The following is a 21,430-nucleotide window of genomic DNA, read 5'->3' as shown; positions in this document are numbered from 1 at the left end:
AGAGTAACTCTGCCAAAAAAAAGGATATTCTTGAAAAATGAAAACAAAATGAAAGTTCGGGGGGGCCACGGGGAAAGAGCAAGGGAGCGGAACGAATTGGAAAGGTCTTTCAAAGAGCTAGCAAAGACACAATGGGCCGAATGGCCTCCTCCTGTGCTGTGTGACTCGCTGATTTAATGATGAAGGACTGTTCTGCTGATTGAGATAGATGTGATTAATTCTTTCCTGTTCTGTTTCTCCTGGACATGCTTATCACATCCTTCCCTCCATTCAAAGCGGCCGAATCCATTACACTGACATGTATCAAATGTTGACCCTTATGTCACCGCCGCTGGGTCTGGGGAAGAAATGTCCTTCGAAAGTGGCTTACAAGGTAGAAAAACAAACCTCAAACCGTGTCTGCCTGAGACTGAAAGGATCTTTGTCAGCGTTTCTGTATTGGCTTGAGTGGAGGTCTCAATTGAACTTCTTTTAGATTGTGTATCTGACAATTTAATGTCGTGGGTCGGAAATTGAAATTCTTACAGTTCAACTGCAACCTGGTCCTCCCTATTCCACCCTGGGGGTTTGTTTCTGTGAATTTTATTTTCTCAGGGTGCATCATGCTAGTGTTGAGAATAGAATACAGTTCCAGCACTCAGACAAGACAGTAACCTCATAGCAGATGTTTAATGAAGACAGTGTAGATACAGAATAAAGCTTCTTCTACATTGTCCTGGGAGTGTTTAATGTGGGCAGTGTACAGGCAGCTTTACTCTGTATCTAGCCCATGCTGTCCCTCTCCTGTGAGTGTTTAATGGGGGACAGTATAGAAAAAGCTTGACTCTGTATCTAGCCCATGCTATCCCTGTCCTGGGAGTGTTTAACAGGGGACAGTGTAGAGGAGGTTTTACTTTCAGTTTAGAAATGTAGAGAGAGCTTTATTCTATAGCTAAACCTCTGTTGTCCCTGACCTGGAGCGTTTGTTGGGGACAGTGTAGAGGGGGCTTTGCTCTGTATCTAATCCCATGCTGTCCCTTTCCTGGGAGCGTTTGTTGGGGACAGTGTAGAGGGAGCTTTACTCTGTATCTAATCCCATGCTGTCCCTTTCCTGGGAGCGTTTGTTGGGGACAGTGTAGAGGGAGCTTTACTCTGTATCTAACCTCATGCTGTCCCTGTCCTGGGAGCGTTTGTTGGGGACAGTGTAGAGGGGGCTTTACTCTGTACCTAACCCCATGCTATCCCTGTCCTGGGAGCGTTTGTTGGGGACAGTATGGAGGGAGCTTTACTCTGTATCTAACCCAATGCTCTCCCTGTCCTGGGAGTGGTTAATGGGGACAGTATAGGGGATGTTTTACTCTGTATCTAATCCTGTTTTGTCCCTGTCCTCGGAGTGTTTGATAGGGACACTGTAGAGAGGGCTTTACTTTCAGTTTACAAGAGTAGAGGCAGCTTTATTCTGTATCTAACCCTGTGTTGCCCCTGTCCTGGGATTGTTTGATGGGGGACAGCGTAGAGGAGGTTTTACTCTGTATCTAACCCCGTGCTGTCTCTGTCCTGGGAGGGTTTGATGGGGGAACAGTGTAGAGGAGGTTTTACTCTGTATCTAACCCCGTGCTGTCCCTGTCCTGGGAGGGTTTGATGGGGGACAGTGTAGAGGAGGTTTTACTCTGTATCTAACCCCATGCTGTCCCTGTCCTGGGAGGGTTTGATGGGGACAGAGTCGACTGAGCTTTACTTTGTTTAAAAGAGTAGAGGTAGCTCTGTATCTAATCCTGGACCTGCACTGAATGGAGAGTTCTCTGTTCTGCAGTACTAACATTTCTCACCCTGATGCACACAAAACTAAGCGCAAAAACTGAAGTCCAGCGACCACTTGAAATTTGCTGGAGGCCATTTCATGCTGTAACGTGACGCATGGTTCGGACAGCCTGCGAGCACAGCTGCTTTGTATGAACGCTGTGTGTTTGGTGCATGGTTTGATCACTCATTGATTTCCCCCCCAGTTCCTGCACTCATTGCCATCCCTGCCGTCCTGGAAACACTTTGTACCAGGCGTCCGAGCTCTCCCCTGCTGTTCACAGCTGCAAAGGCTGAAGGGCCCCTCGTGCATTCCAGGGCATTGCTTGGTAATGTCTGTCCTCTCGATCTGTCGTGTCGGTTTAGCTGTTCACAGATTGTAGCGTTGCCTGAACCCAACGAGAAGATGCGGGATGTGTGCAGGTTAAATCCCGAGCCGCGTGACCTGACTGATCCATTTTTGCTAGGGGGTGGCCTGAGTTTTCCAGATCCGTCTTACATGGAGTCAGGGAACAAGACTGCAGTTCAATTCCCACCCCAACCCACCAAGTTCATGCGGCAAACCTTTTGTGACATTAGCCGGGACAGACAGAAGCTGCACTGACACAGATGTTTGCAAGTGCAATATAGAATCGGAGAATCCCTACAGTGTGGAAAGAGGCCACACTGACCCTGCCGAAGAACATCCCTCCCAGACTCATTCGCCCACCCTGTCCCTGTAACCCTGCATTTCCCATGGCTAACCCACCGAGCCTGAACATCCCTGAACACTATGGGCAATTTAGCATGGCCAACCCACCTAGCCTGCACGTCTTTGGACTGTGGGAGGAAACCAGAGGAAACCCACGCAGACACGGGGAGGATGTGCAAACGCTACACAGACAGTTGCCCGAGGGTGGAATCAAACCCGGGTCCCTGGCGCTGAGGCAGCAGTGCTAACCACTGAGCCACTGTGCCAGCCCAATGTCAATGCATTGCCCTCATTCCCCAATCCAGCAGGAAAGGTGATTGCATTAGCTAGGATCCCTGCCCTCAGGAGTTGTCCTGGATTGAGGTACACAAACTGAGCCGATCTGGGCTCCAGCAGAATGAAGGACCTGTTGAAGAAAATCCCAGAGTGGGAGGGTTGGACAGTCAGAGGGGGCGCAGGAGAGGAGGAACAATTTCCACTGACAGGAGCTGGGATCATTGAGATGGGACGATGGAATTGTGAATCGAGTCTCTTACAGAGGGAGAATGCAGCGTAGTGCCTCTGACAGCATTTGCTGGACACAGCTGCCTCTTAGCCCAGCTTTCAAACTCTCTTTCTCCATCTCTTTCCTTCCTTCCCACCCACGCCACCCCCCACCCCAACCTCTCTCTCAGTCTTTATAAGGCCCTCACCCCTTTAGTGCACACTGCCATCTTCTCCACACTTCACTTTGTTACATTCCAAGAAGGAGCAGGAGGCTGAAGTGTTCCACAGCAGGAGCTTTGTGAAGGAGGTGTTCACTCTGCAGGCGGTGAGCTTAGAGAGAGCTGTTTGTTCACCCCAAACAGCCTGACAGACTGTTAAAGTGACAGTCCACCATACTTACGCAGATACACAATTTCTTTCCACTCAATTTTCCCTCTCCTTTGTTGTGCATCTTTCAATTTTCCTCCACCAGTCATTCATTGTTCCTCTTGCACTCTCCCTCCATCTCCCTTCTCTCAAAAACACAAACACACTCCATGTCTCTGTTGACATCTAAAGCCCTGCTGCCCTGATATGGGAATGTTTGAACAGTGTAGAGGAAGCTTTATTCTGTATCTAACCTCGTGCTGACCCTGTCCTGGGAGTGTTTGATCGGGACAGAATAGAGAAAACTTTATATCTAATCCAATGATGTCCCTGTTCTGGGAGTGTTTGATGGGGACAGTGTAGAGACAATTTCAGTCGATGCTCTTATATTAAATAAGAAAAATATCTATTTTTTTATTGAATGAAGTTTTGAGCTGTGCTGGTGAGTCTGTAAGTGCAACAGAACATAAAGTCTGGCAGCATCTGTGAAGGAGAAAACAGAGTTAACGTTTCGGGTCCGGTGACCCTTCCTCAGAACTCCTGAGGAAGGGTCACCAGACCCGAAGCGTTAACTCTGTTTTCTCCTTCACAGATGCTGCCGGACCTGCTGAGATTTTCCAGCAACTTTGTTTTTGTTCCTGATTTACAGCATCCGCAGTTCTTTCGATTTTTATTTAGAACATAAAGTCTAGAAGTGGAGTAAAGCCCCTCCACCTGCTGCCTCAGGCTGGTCATCTGTCTCCCTATCCACACTTTCTCCATCGCCTTTTGATTAAAGATCTGTTGGTTTGAGCCTTAAGTATATTCAATGATGCAGTGTCCAAAACCCTCTGGACTCGAGGATTCCAAAGGTTCTTCACCCTCTGAGCGGAAGTCCTTTTCCCCATCTCTGTTTTTAATGATCAGCAACTTATCGTGAAATTACCCAACCGCTGCTCCGCCTCACCAGTTTTTGATTCCCCAACTAGAAGTAACTTGCGTCCATCCTATTCACCATTAGAATCTGGTTTGCTTCAATGTGATTTCTGTGAACTCCAGAGAAAATCAGCACAGTTTACTCAGTCTCTCATCACAGGACGACTGTTTCATCCCAAGAACCCCAGCCTAGTGAAGCTTCTGAAATAACTCCTCAGAGGCTGGTATCCCGACCCCTAGTTACCCTTTATTTACACATGGAGAGTCCTTGATACTGATCCAGCTCCCTCAGAGTCAGCCCTCAGAGCGAACAGGATGTCTGACACGCCTGTGTCAGCCAGGGCTCCCTGGGTGGACCGGGTTAACAGCCCCAGTCAAGGAACTGATAGTCTATGATATTCTACCCGGCTGACTTCATTACAATCATTACGTTCCTCCCCGTCTGAGTCCAAGGACATTAGAAGGCTCTTTCTCTTTGCAGCTCTACCTGGGGTGTTTTAGCACCGGGTCAGGCTCCTCTAACTCTGCAAACTCCAACTCTGCCTCGGATACAGGCAGCATGTAACACAAAGCAGCTCGCCTCTTATTGCCCGGAGCGTCTGGCAAGAAATTCATTCCCTTCTCCACGAGGCAAAGGCATGGGGGCAGCGACATCCACCATATCCATCTCAGGTTCCAAGGTATCTTCTATGCTTGACGGGGAGGGAGAGCCCACAGGTTCCAGGACTGTCAGAAAGACAGTCAAGGAGCTGGGCGGCTGTTTTGCTTCCACACCGTTTGCGAGTTTGCAGCTTTCATACGGTCCACATGCTTGTTCAGGACCATCACATCGACCGGAACTTTATAAGTCACTGGACCGGACCTTGCGTTGACCATGCCTCCTGCCCCTACAGGGCCATTCCTGCAATTTCTACCCTAAACTCCATTCCCTAAACTTCTCTTGCTTAACCAAATCTTGTGTCCAGCATTCGCATTCCTGATAACCTTTTCACCGTTCACCCACCCCAGGACCGGGAAGATCAGTTTTAACCTGGTGTGGAGTCTTCTCCCCCATTAGCAACTCTGCTGGAGCCATCCCTGTAGTTGCATGAAGGGTGGACCTATCATCAAATAGGAACCAGGATAGTTTAGTGTCTAGTGAAACTGTAGGCTCTTTAAGTCCACCTTCAAAGTTTGGACTGTTCTTTTTGCCAGACCATTGGATAATGGATGCTATGGAGCTATCCTTATATGATGAATACTGTTTGACTTTAGGAAATACTCAAATTCCCTGCTCGTAAACAATGGCCCATTATCAGTGACCAACACTTCCTGGAGTCCATGTATTGCAAAAGATGCCTGCAGTTTTTCTCCCGTCTTAGTATTTGAAGAATAAACTCGCAGCAAAACAGCATGACCAATTCGCCCTCATTTCAATACACTCCAACATAGTAGGGCATCAGTTTGACTGGGACAAAGTTACAGTACTAGGACAAGCGAGACAAAGACAAGTGAACCGAATCATCAGGCTTCACAATAAGAATAAAAACCAAAAGAACTGCAGATGCTGTAAATCAGGAACAAAACGAGAACAAAGTTGCTGGGAAAGCTCAGCAGGTCTGGCAGCATCTGTGAAGGGAAAAACAGAGTTAACGTTTCAGGTCCGGTGACCCTTCCTCACAAGCACATCCTTCCTCAGATACTAAAACTGAACTGCTGGTGTGAGCTCAGAAAAACGCTGAACAATTGTAACAGGATTTCTTTATTCTTGTCTCCTTACACTAATGGCCAGAATGCCACTTTGCTAATTATTTCCTAATTGTATATTGACTCTGTCCTTTGTACAAGTACATCTAGTGTCTCAACATGTACAAGCCTCGCACTTTTCAGTTTTTCCTATCTTTAGAACCCAAGTGTGCAACCTCATACTTCCCATTTTATCCTCCATCTGCCATCTTTCTGTGCATTTATTTAACCCATGTGTGTCTCTATATGTCCTCCTCGCAGCTCATGTTCCCAGCATTCACCTATTCTTCAATGCTGTTTCTATAAACACTGGCTCACCAACATCACAGCAATTGCAACTATTCAAGAAGGCAGCTCACCACTGTTTTTCAAAGGCACCTTAGAGATGGGCAGTACATGCTGACCCACATAGCTGTGCCCACATCCTGTGAAAGAATGAATCACAGAACTGTTACAGTGCACCAGGGGGCTATTCCGCCCATCCTGTTTGTACCAGCTCTCCGAATGAGCGATTCACTGAGTGTCATTCTCCTGCCTTCTCCCTGACACCCTGCACATTGTTCCTTTTCAAATAACAGCCTCATTCCCTTCGGAACGTTTCAATTGAAGCTGCCTCCACCACACTATCAGGCAGTGCATCCCACACCTTAACCACTCGCTGGCTGAAAATGATTTTCTCCATCTCACTTTTGCTTCTTTTACCGATTACTTGCCATCTGTGACCTCTCCCTCTTGATTCTTTCATGACTGGGAACATTTTCTCCTTGTTTACTCTGTCCAGACCCCTTCTGATTTTGAATTCCTCGGTCATATCTTGTCTAAGCCTTCTCCAGTGAAGACAGTCACACTTTCTTCAATCTATCTTCAAATCTGACACTCCTCATCCCCGGAATCATTCTCAGAAACCTCCCCTACATTCTCTGCAGTGCGTTCACATCCTTCCTAAAATGTGTCCCCTACAAGTGGACACAGTAGTTGAAGCCCAATTCGTGTTGTGTATAGATTCAACGCCACCTCCCTACTCTTGTACTCTATGCTGCTATCAATAAAGCCTATGATGCTGACTGCTTTATTAACTGTACTCTGCCCTTGTCCTGTCAGCTTTCATGACTTATACATACAGTCATAGAGTTGTACAGGATGGAATCAGACCCTTTGATCCAACTCATCCATGCTGACCAGACATCCTGAATTAATCTAGTTCCTTTTGCCAGCATTTGGCCCATATCCCTCTAAACCCTTCCTATTCATGTACCCATTTTAAATGTTATAATGGTACCAGCCTCCACCACTTCCTCTGGTAGCTCATTCCACACACACCACCCTATGCATGAAAAAGTTGCCCCTTAGGTTCCTTTTACCCCTCTCACCTTAAGCCTATGCCCTCTACTTTTGGACTCCTCTACCCTGGGGAAAAGACCTTGACTGTTCACACTATCCATGCCCCTCATGTTTTTATAAACTTCTATAAGGTCACACTTCAACCTCCGACACTCCAGCAAAAATAGCCCCAGCCTATTCAGCCTCCTCCTATAGCACAAACACTCCAACCATGGCAATGTCCTTATAGATCTTTTCTGCACCGTTTCAAGTTTGGCAGCATTGTTTCTATAGTAGGGAGACAAGAATTGAATGCAGTACTCCAAAAGTGGCCTAACCGATGTCTTGTACAGCCGCAACATGGCCTCCCAACTCCTATACTCAATGCACTGACCAATAAACGCAAGCGTACCAAATGCCTTCATCACTACTGAAGACAACAAATGCTGGAGATCACAGCGGGTCAGGCAGCATCCATAGAGAGAGAGAGAGCTAGCTAATGTTTCAAGTCTAGATGACTCTTCAACAGAGGTGAAGTTAAGTGTGGAGGGGGCAGCATTTATGCGACAGTTGGGGTATGGAGGGGTGTAGCATGGTGGGGGAGAAAAGATGCTGACGGTTCAGATTAAGCGATGTTGCCTGACCTGCTGTGGTCTCCAGCATTTTTTGCTTTCAGCACAGATTTCAGCATCAGCAGTAATGTGCTCCTACATTGCCTTCTTCACTACCCTGTCTACTGGCGATTCCACATTCAAGGAGCAATGAACCTGCATCCCAAGCTCTCTTTATTCAGCAACACTCCCCAAGACCCTACCATTAAGAGTTTAAGTCCTGCCCTGATTTGCCTTTCCAAAACACAGCACCTCACATTTATCTAAATTAAACTCCATCTGCCATTCCTTAGTTCATCGGCCCTTCTGATCAAGTTCCCGTTGCACTCTGAGATTACCTTCCTCGTTGTCCAACTACACCACCAAATTTGGTGTCATCTGCAAACTACATTGTGGTGTCTGTAGCTCTGGATCAGAAGGCCCAAGTTGGAGTCCTACCTCAGGATGTGTTAGCCATGGAGGCATATAATAATGTGTCTAAACAGCTTGAATTTTTACACCCTCTGCTCTACATTCTTCCTACTAAATATATCGCTTCACACTTCTCCACGCTGAAAATCATCTGCCCACTCCACCAACTTGTCCATTTCCTTTTGGTGTTGCCCACCATTGTCCTCTCAATTTTCAGCTTTCAAGTTTCATATCTTCCAGAAATTTGGAAATTCTAGACTTTTGACTTGTACACCAAGGTCCCAATCCAAAAAAAATCCACTGACCACTGTTTCCTATATTATATCCATGTTACTACTGTCCATTTTATTCCATACACTATAATTTTCCTCACCAGTCTGTATTGATGTACACAGCATCAACAGCATTACTCTCACCTTCACTCTCTTTTACCTCTTCAAAAGACTCCAGCAACTTAGTCCCTTAACTCATCCTGTACTTTTTTTTTCAGTGGCATCTTAACAAATATTATGTAAAAGTACAAGTATCCTACATTTACTGGCTCACCTTTATCTATCATATTAGTTAGATCATCACTAAAACTGAAATAACTTTGTCAAACACAATTTCCCTTTTGTAAATCCATTTTAAATCTCTGTTCATACTATGATTGTCTCAGTGCATTATTAAGACTCTCCCAGTTGTAGAATCCAGCGTTTATCTGATAACTGGTTGCCATGTTTCCTCTCCTTCCCTCCAGTCTTGTCTAGAGGGTGTTTTGTTTTCTAACTTCCAGTGGAGTACTGTCATCTCATCTTCAACAGTGTGAGTCTCGAGATGACTGAGCCTGATCTAGTGTAGGCTGGAAATGGGTCCCCGTCCTGATATTTTGATTGGCCAAGGCAGCTATAGAGCCATAGTGTCATACAGCCCAGAAAAGGCCCTTCGACCTATCGAATGTGCACCAACATAACCACACAAAAGGCACACTGACCCCAATTTCCTGCACTTGTCCCATATCCTTCAATGTTATGATATTTCAAGCGCTCATTCAAATATCTTTGAAAGCTTGCAAGGGTTCCAGGCTCTACTACCTTCCCAGGCAATGCATTCCAGATTCCCACACCCGCTGAGTGAAAAAGCTTTTTTTTCTCAAATCCCCTCAGAATCTCCTGCTCTTTACCCTAAAGCTATGCCCTTTCATGATTGACCCCTCAACCAAGCAGAACAGCTGCTCATCCTATCTATACCCGTCATTACTTTATACACCTCAATCACATCCCCCTCAGTCTTCTCTGCTCTAAAGAAAACAATCCAATCCTATCCAGTCTCTCCTTATGGCTCAATTTCTCCATCCCAGGCAACATCCTGGTGAACCTCCTCTGCACCCCCTCTAGTGCAATCACATCCTTCCTGCAGTGAGGTGAGCAGAACTGCACACGGTATTCCAGCAATGGCCTGAGCAACGCTCTGTACAACTGCAGCATTACCTCCTTGCTCTTATAGCTATGCCATGACTGACGAAAGCAAGTGTCCCATCAAAAGGATTCTGGGTAATCCAAGATGGAGGATGGAAAAAGTTGTAGCTGTAAGAGCTGCTTCTTTATTGAGGTATTTTCAGAGTTGGAGCTGATTCTAGATGCAGTAATTATAAGCTGCCGCATTGCTTTGGAACATTGAATAAAAAAGAGATCAAAACAACAGCACTTTAAAAGAAAGAAGAGTGACAAAACAGGGAACACAGGTCTCGCAGCTAAGTGGCTATTTTGAAAGAGTGACCTTACTGTTCTTACTTTTTTTGGTAACTCTGCAATAGCGAGTAGAGTGGGTTTTTATTTATTACATGTTCTATTGAGATTTTTTGGGTGTGCAGATCGCTAAGATGCGAAGATGGCCTTTAGTAGAGTGATTTGCTGTTCCTGTCAGATGTGAGAGATTAGGGAGAGTCTCCTTGTTACTGATGATTATGTCTGTAGGAAGTGTGTTCGGTTGCGAATCCTATCGGATCGCATGGATTGGTTGGAGCAGCAGTTAGAGGCAATGAGGAATTTACAGGAACTAGGGGGTGTGATGGACGGCAGTTGCAGGAAGGTAGATAAACTGAATATACAGTCAGAGAGATGGGTGACCTTCAGAAAAGGTAGGAGAGGGAGGCAGGTTGTGCAGGAGTCTCCTATGGCTATCCCCATCTCAAACAGGTATGTTTATTTGGAAAATATAGGGAGTGAGGGAGAATGTAGCACAGACAGCCAGGTATCTGGTACTAAGACTGGCTGTAATGTAACAAGGAGTAAGTCAGGTTCCAAGCGATTGATTGTGAGGGCAGAGCAGTGGACATGATCGATATGGACTTCAGTTAGGCATTGAACAAGGTTCCTCGTTGTAGACTGGTTAGCAAGGTTAGAGCATACGGAATACAGGGAGAACTAGGCATTTGGATACAGAACAGGCTCAAAGGTAGAAGACAGAGAGTGGTGGTAAATGGTTGCTTTTCAGACTGGAGGCCTGTGACCAGCGGTGTGCCACAAGGATCAGTGCTGGGTCCACTGATTGTTGTCTTTATTGGTCAGTGCATTGAGTATAGGAATCGAGAGGACTTGTTGCGGCTGTACAGGACATTGGTTCAGCCACTTTTGGAATGCTGCATTTAATTCTGGTCTCCCTGCTGTAGGAAGGATGTTGTGAAACTTAAATGGGTTCAAAAGAGATTTAGAGTTTATAGACTCCCTACAATGTGGAAACAGGCCCTTCAACACAACACATCCACACCAACCCTCAAAGCACCCACCTAGACCCATCCCCCTACAAACCACCTCATCTACACATCCCTGATCACTATGGGGCAATTTAGCATGGCCAATCCACCTGGGCCACACATCTTTGGAGTTTGAGAGGAAACCCACGCAGACACAGGAAGAATGTGCAAACTCCACACAGACAGTCACCCAAGGGTGGAATCAAACTTGGGTCGCTGGTGCTGTGAAGCAGCAGTGCTAACCACTGAGCTACCATGCCACCACCAAGAGAATGGTTTTGATCCATTGACCTCTATGTTATGAGCCCAGTACACTCCCACTGCACCGCTCTGTGTTGCCAGGGTTGGAGGGTTTGAGCAATAGGAAGAGGTTGAACAGGCTGGGGCTATTTTCCCTGGAGTGTTGGAGGCTGAGGGGTGACCTTGTAGATGTTTATAAAATCATGGGGGGCATGGATAGGGTGAATAGCCCAGGTCTTTTCCCCAGCGCGGGAGAGTCCAAAACTAGAGGGCGTAGGTTTAAGGTGAGAGAGGAAAGATTTAAAAAGGACCTAAGGGGCAACTTTTTCACACAGAGGGTGATGCATTTATGGAATGAGCTGCCAGAGGAAGTGGTGGAGGCTAGTACAATTACAACATTTAAAAGGCATCTGGATGGGTATATGAATAGGAAGTGTTTAGAGGGATATGGGCCAAATGCTGACAAATGAGACTAGATTAATTTAGGATATCTGGTTGGCACGGACATTCAGATCAAAGGGTCTGTTTTCATGATGTACAGCTCTTTGACGATATGTCTTCTTAACCAACCGTGCTCTGCTGACTTCAAGGATCTGTGAATGATTACCGCAAGATTTCTCTGTTCCTCTAAGCTACTCAGTGTCCTGCCATTCATCATATACTCCCTCAACTCGTTTCTTCTTCCAAAGTGCATCACCTCACACTTATCAGGGTTAAATACCATCTGCCACTGGCATGCCCATCTGACCAACCCACCTATATCTTCCTGTAACCTACAACTATCTTCTTCAGTGTTAACTACCCAACCCCAATCTTGGTGTCAGATGGAAGCCTCCTGACAAAAATGGATCATCCGTCACTCCGGGTGGAGAGGTTATGGGTAGCTTGTCACCCCCAGTAGATGCTGCCGGTCGAAAGGCAGTGAGAGTGCAGTGAGTTTTCATTCTGCGAGAGTTGTGTTAGATGTTTCCATTCAATGGGGGGTGGTGCCACCAATTTGCCTAAATAATTGAGAAAGTTACTGCAAAGTGGTTGGTGGGGGGATGGTGGGGACATCCTGGATTTAGGCACCATTTCAGAATGTGGGTGACTTCGCCTGTTGCTGTTTGTTTAGTATCTTCTGTGGTTGCCAAGTCTGCCGAGTTTCCCCTGGAGGGCACAGGAATTATAAACGGTTCCTCTCCCAGACACTGCGGACAAAATGGGAATAAATTACCTGGCTACCAAATTGAAATAGCATTTATTTTGCATTCTCTTTCAACACTTTTTTTTTGCAAAATAAAAGGAGCTGCTGGAGGTAGAAGCAAAAAAGTGGCTCACAAATTGTCCAATCGGGTTGCAGCAAGATTGGTCTCCTTCCAATGAGCAATGGATGGGCTGAGCAGCCAATGGCAAGAGTCTGTGGGCAGCTTCTGTGCTGTCACCTCCAGGAGTGCAGTCAGAGTTGGCAACTTCAGTGGGTTACCTTAAACAACTGGCTTTCCAACCTCAGTGGGAGGAAGGTGCAGCGAATGGACGAACTCTGGGAGGGGTTATGTAAGGGGAACAACAATGGGAGGGTGTTGGGGAACATGTTACGTTGCAACACACACACACACCGTCACTATGACTGGAGCTGCTATGAAGAGTATAACTAGGTTCCAGTCCTCTCATCTCTGAAAAGATGGCCCAGCTGGGATTTGGTTGTAACTTGTTATCCCCTGTCCTTTATAGAGGCTGGTATTGATGAACATGCCTGTGAGTGATGACAAGACTGTTCATTTCACTTCCACCCTCATGGGCCTAATCAGGACAGCACTTCACATCAAGCTTGCAAAAGGTAAGAGGGATTTCAAGTGTTGATGCCACACCAAACAGGACACAGGCTTTCTCATTTTGGGATCTGATTAAAAACACTGGCTCCCACTTCTATAGTGTCTTCATTGTAGTAAACATGCCAAGATGTCTCACAGGAGTGATCACCGCACAGAATGTGACCTGAGCAATATATCAGAGGAACTGTCCTTCGTTAATGAGGTAGTTTTTAAGGATCGTTTTGTAAAAGAGAGAGAGAGAGACGGAGAGATAACTATACAGGAAGTTATGACGTGCTTCCTGTCATATTTTTGGCACATTCATAATCTGTCTCAAGAGAGATATTAGTACTTCCATTTGTATCTATCACTTTCTCAGTTTGCAGCTCAAAGGAAGATAATTGTACACAAACAAATTCATTTCAGTGACCCTTCCCCCACCAGCCGGCTCAAGGAGATATCCATACACTGACTGGTGTTGCTCAGACCCTCTCACTCTGGGAGATATCTGTACACTGGTGTCAGTCAGTCTCCTTTCTCTCAGGGAGCTATCTGTACACTGACTGGTGTATCTTCAGTCCTCTCTCTCTCAGGGAGATATCTGTACACTGTGAACCGTCTATGTAGGGTTGGGTTACGTTGAGATACACATTGCAATGCAGTTCTTGAATAAAGCCTATCTTTCAGGTGGAGCAGATAAGCAGCAGTTAGATGCAGAGTTACGAAAGGAAATTATGACTATCTGGCCTCACCTCTCTCAGAAGACACTAGACCTCCTAGTTCCCATCCATATGCGTAAGTGAAGCATCGCTTTTCCTTGACCATTATTTCCTTTAGCCTAAACTAGAAGCACATTTAAAGGTGACAGAAAAACGACCCCTTTATGATGGGTCTCCTCTCCCGATCCCAAGCTCCTCGATCCAGCCTGATGCTCTTCTGACCTTGGACTCCATATGGGACTCGAGATTTTAGCTAATTTTATCCCTTTTCCTGCCCATGGCTTTGCCTGACAATTCCGACAATTACCAGACATTGGGTTACAGATCTGCACTGAGAAGCTCACTTATAGACTGAGTGACCAATGAATGCTCCCTGCTCAATATAATGTGACAGCAGTTTTAAGCTTTACCTCTGATTTCTCAAAACCTTAAACTCCTTTCCATTTTATTTATTACACCATTGTGGAAGGACTGTTATTCTGAACATTTTATTTCTTTATTTTTCTAATTTATTACAATGATTTTGTACTTTTGAAGATCTGTAGTGCTAGACTTTTTATTTCTACATTTTTCTAAATTTTTTGTCCTACGAACTTGTACTGAGGAATCCGTACCTAGGTACTTTTGTACCTAAGCTGGTGCTGTAAGTGGCGACTTGTAAACTTTTCACTGTACTCATGTGACAACAAAACTAATTCAATTCAATTTCAGTGTGTGGGTGAGACCTCAGGAGTAACTAACTCTTTCTGTTCGCCAGCCACTGACCTTACAATCGGCAAAATCTACGCTGCCATGATGATCATGGATTACTACAAACAGAGTAAAACCAAAAAATACCAACAGCTACAGGAGGAGCAGGTACTGTCCTTGAGCCACCAATACCACACTGATCCTAACTAAGGCAATAAACTAGATAGCACAGATACTGTGGGGCCAAACGGGATAGAGATTGGATGTGGCAGTGTAGTTTCAGTTGGAATGGGAATTCAGGATCTGGGTTTGGCGGGTGCGAATTTGGGGCGGGAATGGTAGATACATTTTGTAGCATTCCTATCTCCCAAGAGAGTATATAGCCCATATCATGTATTGCTTACATTGAACACAGAGGGTTGTGAACACGGCCCAGTCCCTCACCGGCCAACCTTCCATCCACTGACTCCATCTATACTGCCTCAGGAAGACAGTCAATGTCATAAAAGACCCCTCCCAGCAGCCCACTTCTAATCTCTTCCAATCTCTTCTGTCGGGCAGAAGATACAAAAGCTTAAACACACACACCAACAGATTCAAGAACATTTTCTGCCCCGCTGTTATTAGGCTTCTGAACGGACCTCTCAAATTTTAAACTTAATGTTGATGTCCCTTTTTGTGCACCTTCTCTGTGGCTGTAACATTGTAGTCTTTGCTGTGTTGTATTATCCTAATGCAGTTTGTATGGTATGATCTGCCTGTACTGCACACAAAACAGAACTTTTCACTGTACCTTGGTACATACGACAATAATAAATCAAATTAAATCAAATCAAAATTGATTATGAGGAATCCCTCCCCATCCATTGAGTTGAATAGCAGACGTCAGGCACTTGCCACAATCACACAATGTATGGACTATTTAGCCCGCTGTTATTTAGACACTGACATGGGTTAACACTGGATTTTGAGTCAGTTGGTAGATTGTTGGTGTAAGTCCCATTCCCAGGACCAGCTCCTACAACTGAAGAAACGCAAGGGAGCAGGGAACAAAGGGAGAGGGTGGGAATGTTTGTTGTTAGTGCAAGCTCTGTGTTGGGTTTTCACAGCAAGATGAGCTATGGTGTGTGTCTTCTGGACTGAATTCTATGCAACAAGGAGCAATTGTAAATTTGTTCTTTGTTTAGAGTCGAACGCCGATGTTCCAGCGGATGGAAGCTTCATCTCTGCCTCCACAGATTATCTCCAGTACCAAAGCACTGCCTTTTCTACACTCAGACATGGGCCATGACATGTAAGTTCCACATGATGACAGTGTCTCAGACAGTGCAGAAAGAACCAGCATTAAGATATAGTGAAGGATTCTGTTCAATCAGCTGACTACCACCCTCGAGCATCTTGTTTTAGCTCACTCAGACTCATATCGGCACCTCCTTATCACCCACAGGGAGGAGGAGGCCATTCAGCCCATGGGGACTGTTCACATATTCCATTCTATCATGACCAATTGCCACCTTGACTGTCATTCTTCTGGTGACTCCTCACCCTCTGCCGCTCCCCCACTCCTCACCCTCTGCCCACTCCCCACCCTCTGCTCAGTCCCCCACTCCTCACCTTCTGCCCACTCCCCCACTCCTCACCCTCTGCCCACTCCGCCACTCCTAGCCCTCCACCCCATTCCCCACTCCATATCCTCCACCCCACACCCTACTCCTCACCCTCCACTCAGTCACTACTACTCAACCCGCCACTCAGTCACCGCTCCTGACCCTCTGCCCACTCTCCCACTCCTCACCCTCCACCCAGTCACTACTCTCCATCCCACTCCGCCCTCCTGCCCTTCTACCACACTTACCCAGTCACCACTCCTGACCCTCAGCACTGCTCCTGATCTTCCACCTCACTCCTCATCCTCTACCCCACTCCCCAACTCGTGACCCACTGCCCCACTCCTGACGATGAAACCCTAAGAAATGGGAACAGCCTGAAGCCATTCGGCCCCTCAAGCCTGCTCTGCCATTCAATAAGATTGCGGTTGTTTCGAAACTCCTCATGTGCACTTTCCTGCATTTTCCCTATAGCTCTTGATTCCCCGACTAATCAAGAATCTCAGCCTTAAAAATACACAAGGACATTCCCCCATAGCTCCCTGTGGCAAGGAGTTCCAAAGACAATCTACCCTCTGAGAAAAGAAATTCCTCTTCATCTCATACTTAAACTGGCACGTCTTTATACTGAGACTATGCCCTCTGGCCTTTGGCTCTCCCATTAGGGGAAACATCCTCTCAGCATTGACCCTTTCAAGCCCCTTAAGAATCCAAAATGTTTCAATGAGATCACCTCTCATTCTTCTACACTCCAGTGAGCAGAGTCCCAACTTGTTTAGCCATTGCTCATAAGACAGTCCCTCCAGACCAGGGATCATCTCTGAACTGCCGCCAATGAAATGATAACTTTCCTTAAATAATGGACCGAAACTGCTCACGGTGCTCCAGATGTGGCCTCATCAACACCTTGTATAGTTGCAGTAAGTCTTAGAACATACGACATCACAGGATCAGGTCCTTCTGCCCACCATGTCTGTGCCGACCCTGATGCCATCCTAAACTAATCCCATCTGCCTGCACATGGTCCATATCCTTCTATGCCCTGCCTGCTCATGTCTCTGTCTAAATACCTCTTAAACATTCCTACCTCACCTGGCAGCATATTCCAGGCACTTAACCAAGCACTTTGTAAAAACAATTACCTCGCACATCTCCCTTAAGCCTTTCGCCTCTCCCTTAAACCTGTACCCCCTAGTTTTTGATATTTTCATCCTGAGAGAAAGGCTCTGATTATCCGCCTTATCCATGCCTCTCATAATTTTGTATACTTCTATCAGGTTTAACCCTCAGCCTGCGACGCTATAGCGAAAACAATCCAAGTTTGTCCAACCTCTCCTTATCGTTTAAATTCTCCAATCCTGGCAACATCCTGGTAAATCTCTTTTACACCCCCTGCAAATCCTCCACATGGCAACCAGAATTGACACAATCCTCTAAAATGTGGCCGAACTAAAGTTTTACAACATGACTAGCCAGCTTTTATCCTCAATGCCCTGACCGATGAAGACCAGCATGCCATAGGCCTTCTTTAACACCTTACCCACTTGTGTTTTGACTTTTAGGGAGCTATGGACTTGCACCCTGAGGTCTCTCTGTACAATGCTCCTAACGTCCCTGCCGTGAATTGTATACTTTCCTCTTGCAATTGACCTCCCAAAATACAACTCACACTTATCTCCATCTGTATTTCTTTGCCCACTTTTCAAACTGACCTGCTTTATCCTTTAATAACTTTCCTCACTATCCACAACTCCACCAACTTTTGTGTTGTCTGCAAACGTCAGACCACCTACATTTTTATCCAAGTTATTCATATATATTTTAAACAACAGAGGTTCCAGCACTGATCCTTGCAGAAAACCAGTGGTCACAGATGTCCAGCCAGAAAAACACCACTCCGTAACCACCCTCTGTCTTCTGTGACTAAGCCTATTTTGTATCCAATTTGCTAACTCGCTGTGGATCCGATGTGACTTAATCTCCTGGACCAGTCTACCATGAGGGACCTTGTCAAATACTTCTGTAAAGTCCACTGCCCTGACCTTTCGGTGTTCTGTGCACAAGTACCCTCAAGTCCCTGGTGTTGCAGCTTTTCTGCAATTTCTTTTCATTTAGGTAATACTCTTGTCCTTTTGTTCTCCCTCCCAAAATAAACATTTTCCCAGATTATACTCCATTTCCCAACTCTTTGCCCACTTACTCAACTCCTCAATATATCTCTGCTCCACTCCTGACCCTTCACACCATACACTCACCTCCTTATCAACTCCTGACTGTCCCCTTCACCCCACCCTCCACACCATTTCCCAATCTCTCCTGGGCCTGATCACCCCTCTACAGCCACAGGCCACTCAGCCTGTTTTGGTTGAGCCTGTTGTCAGGTGGGTTCCAGGGTCAGAGCTGTGTTCCCTTGGAGATTTGCTGCAGGCAGATCTCTTCTCATTGTGACTAACTGTCTTTGTCAGTCTGTCCGCTCCTGAATGAGAGACAAAGCTGCTTACCTTGTAATGGCCTAGCAGTTTTACTGCTGGTCTGTTAATCCAGAAACCCAGTTCATGGGCTCAAATCATGCCAAGGCAGATGGTAGAATTTGAATTCAGTAAAAACAAATGTGGAATTAAGAGTTTAATGATGACCATGAAACTGTGGTCAATTCAAAGTTTTTGAGAAGATTTGTAGCTTGGGTTGTGGATGAGGTTGGGTTTGGTTGCAGACATTTTGTCATCTTGCTAGGTAACACGGTCACCACGCCTCCAGTGAAGATTTGGTGTTCTGTCCCGCTTGTTATTTATATGCCTCGGTTTGTGGCAAAACCGGTGTAATATACAAAATACCATGGAAGGACTGTGAGAAACACTACATAGGCCAAACCGGGAGAAAATTGACAATAAGGATACACGAACACCAACCGGCCACAAGAGACACGACCAATTCTCACTTGTCTCACTACACACTGACAAAGAGGGACACAGATTTGACTGGGACAACGCATCCATAATCGCACAAGCCAAACAGAGATACGCCAGGGAATTCCTGGAGGCCTGGATTCCAACCGGAACTCCATCAACAAACACATTGAATTAGTCCCTGTGAACAAACCACTGAGAAACAGAACCGGAAGTAACGTGAACCATCCCAAAAAGCTGAGGCATATAAATAACAGAGATAGTAGGAACTGCAGATGCTGGACAATCTGAGATAACAAGGTGTAGAGCTGGATGAACACAGCAGGCCAAGCAGCATCAGAGGAGCAGGAAGGCTGATGTTTTGGACCTAGACCCTTCTTCAGAAATGCAAAAAAAATCAGCAAAACCCGTTAATGTATGGGACTGTAAGCTGGGCCTCAGTGCGAGCACTCTGCCCCCGGATTCACAATGTTGTGGCTTCGTGTCTCACTCCAGAGACATGAGCACTTCATCCATGCTAAAAATGCAGTGCAGTACTGAGGGAGTGCCGCACTGTTGGAGGGTCAGTGCTGAGGGAGTGCCGCACTGTCGGAGAGACTGTCTCTCAGATGGTCCTTCTGTCTTCTCACGTACGAGATCCAAAGGCACTTTCCAAACAATGGCATGTGTGTACTTCCCCATGTCCTTAATCCCTCAAGCAGCAGATTGCCCAGTTATTCCGACATTGCTGCTTTTGGGAATCGTCATTACCAGGAAACGACCTGTACAGTTTCTTAGCAGACGATAGGGACCACCCTCTGAAGAAGCTCGTTTTCTGTCAAATGATTCGGCATGGCCTTAGGTTGTGAGTGGTGCTGTGTCAAACATTGTCTTTCATTCCAATGCTCCTCACAGGGATAGCAGAAGTGAGTTTGCCCCCCTGGTGCCCTTGCCCCCATCGATTATGTTCCAGCATAGCAGGACGTCAGCACGGCAAGCAGACGAATTTCGTGACCAGCGGCTAAAGGTAAGGAATCAGCTGGCATTCGAATTTGAGATCAGAGCAGATCAAGGTACACAACTGGGATCGGCTGAGTATGCTGCAGGGAACTGGGGGCTACACAGGGTCTTTGAATGCCCACTGAGTCTGATGGCATCACCATTGTTGATTGAAGATTAGACTGTGTTGCTAACACCACTAAGTCACCAAGGTGGGAAGGTGAAGGGGAAGACAGACAGAGCATTAGGGGGTTCAGGTGGGGTAGGGGCAAATTTAGGGTGAGTGGAGGAAGCCAAATGACAGCTTTGGGAGGGGTGGAGGTGGCAAGGAGAGACGGTTCAGGATGGGGGTTGGGGGGGTGTGCAGTAAAATGAATTCTATCTGATCTCCCACCCCCTCCCTGCCCCTGGGGGAGGAGTGATCAGGAGGGCAGGAGATCAGGGGATGGATGGAAAGGAGGTCCTGGAAGGGGGAGAGACATGTCTGGGGTGGCGGTGGGGGTTGGGGGGATGTGGGTGTTTGGGAAGAGAAGGGAGGAAGATCAGGCAATGGCGGGGAGAAAAAGCCACTGTCTGTTCTCCCGTCTCACCACCCCCACCCTCACAGCCTGGCTATATGTTCAGCAGCCTCTCTCCCCCTAACCCCCATGTCCATCTTACACACTACCACCATCCCCACCCCCTCAACCCACCCAGAATCATTTAAACTGAGCACAGGGAGATGTATTTGCTGGCTTCATGCTCAGGGAGATCACAAGTCATGAGCCCCCAAGCAAAGAAAGCATCTTCCATGAATTTGCAGCCCAACATTTCAAAAGCAGATCAAAATTGACAGCGCTGTGATATATGTGAATGTGCAGTTTGCTGAGTTTGAAAACAAAAATTCCTTAAAGTCAATAAATTGTTTGGAGGACCTTTTTGATAATTACATTTTCAACAATCCTTTCTATATTAGCATGTCCTTATATTCAGTTTCAAGCACAGTGCAATTCACAAGAGATAATTGCCTGATCAATCCACTGTGTAAAACATTCATTCATAAATTTCAGCATGGTAGCTCTGGTTAGCAGGGACCTGGGTTTGATTCCACCCTCGGGCGACTGTCTGTATGCACAGTCTCCCCGTATCTGTGTGGGTTTTCTCTGATGTTCCAGTTTCCAGCCACAGTCCAAAGATGTACAGGTTAGGTGGATTGGCCATACTAAATTACTTCATAGTGCCCCCAGAGATGTGCAAGCTGGGTGGATTCGCCATGGTGTGTGGGATTATGTGGATAGAATGGGTGGATGGGATGGTCTTCAGAGTGTTAGTACAGACTCAATGGGCCAAATAGCCTCTTTCTACACTGTCGGGATGCTATGAATCTAACTAGGGTTTAAGGATTCGATTTTGCGAGGGTGTTTCAAAGTCTTCTGGAAAAGGCAGTTTTCCAACATTTTCCAAACCGTTTCCACGGCCA

At 46.3% G+C, this 21,430-nt stretch overlaps 1 protein-coding gene across 1 annotated transcript in view; it reads left to right on the top strand.

The window, feature by feature from the left end:
• The window catches only part of LOC109915498 (probable voltage-dependent R-type calcium channel subunit alpha-1E), a 148,876-nt gene that overhangs the window by 104,747 nt on the left and 22,699 nt on the right, over nucleotides 1-21,430 (top strand). The window contains exons 32-37 of the mRNA XM_048602005.1: nucleotides 277-373; nucleotides 12,992-13,097; nucleotides 13,759-13,866; nucleotides 14,548-14,648; nucleotides 15,668-15,774; nucleotides 19,888-19,999. Of these exons, the coding sequence (XP_048457962.1) occupies nucleotides 277-373; nucleotides 12,992-13,097; nucleotides 13,759-13,866; nucleotides 14,548-14,648; nucleotides 15,668-15,774; nucleotides 19,888-19,999 (631 nt within the window). The remainder of the gene's footprint in view (nucleotides 1-276; nucleotides 374-12,991; nucleotides 13,098-13,758; nucleotides 13,867-14,547; nucleotides 14,649-15,667; nucleotides 15,775-19,887; nucleotides 20,000-21,430) is intronic.

This window comes from Rhincodon typus, chromosome 10 (genome assembly GCF_021869965.1).
Source record: "Rhincodon typus isolate 14 chromosome 10, sRhiTyp1.1, whole genome shotgun sequence".
NCBI classification, from domain to species: Eukaryota; Metazoa; Chordata; class Chondrichthyes; order Orectolobiformes; family Rhincodontidae; genus Rhincodon; species Rhincodon typus.
The sequence above is the reverse complement of the archived record's forward strand: the minus strand, read 5'-3'. Positions and strand labels throughout refer to the sequence as shown.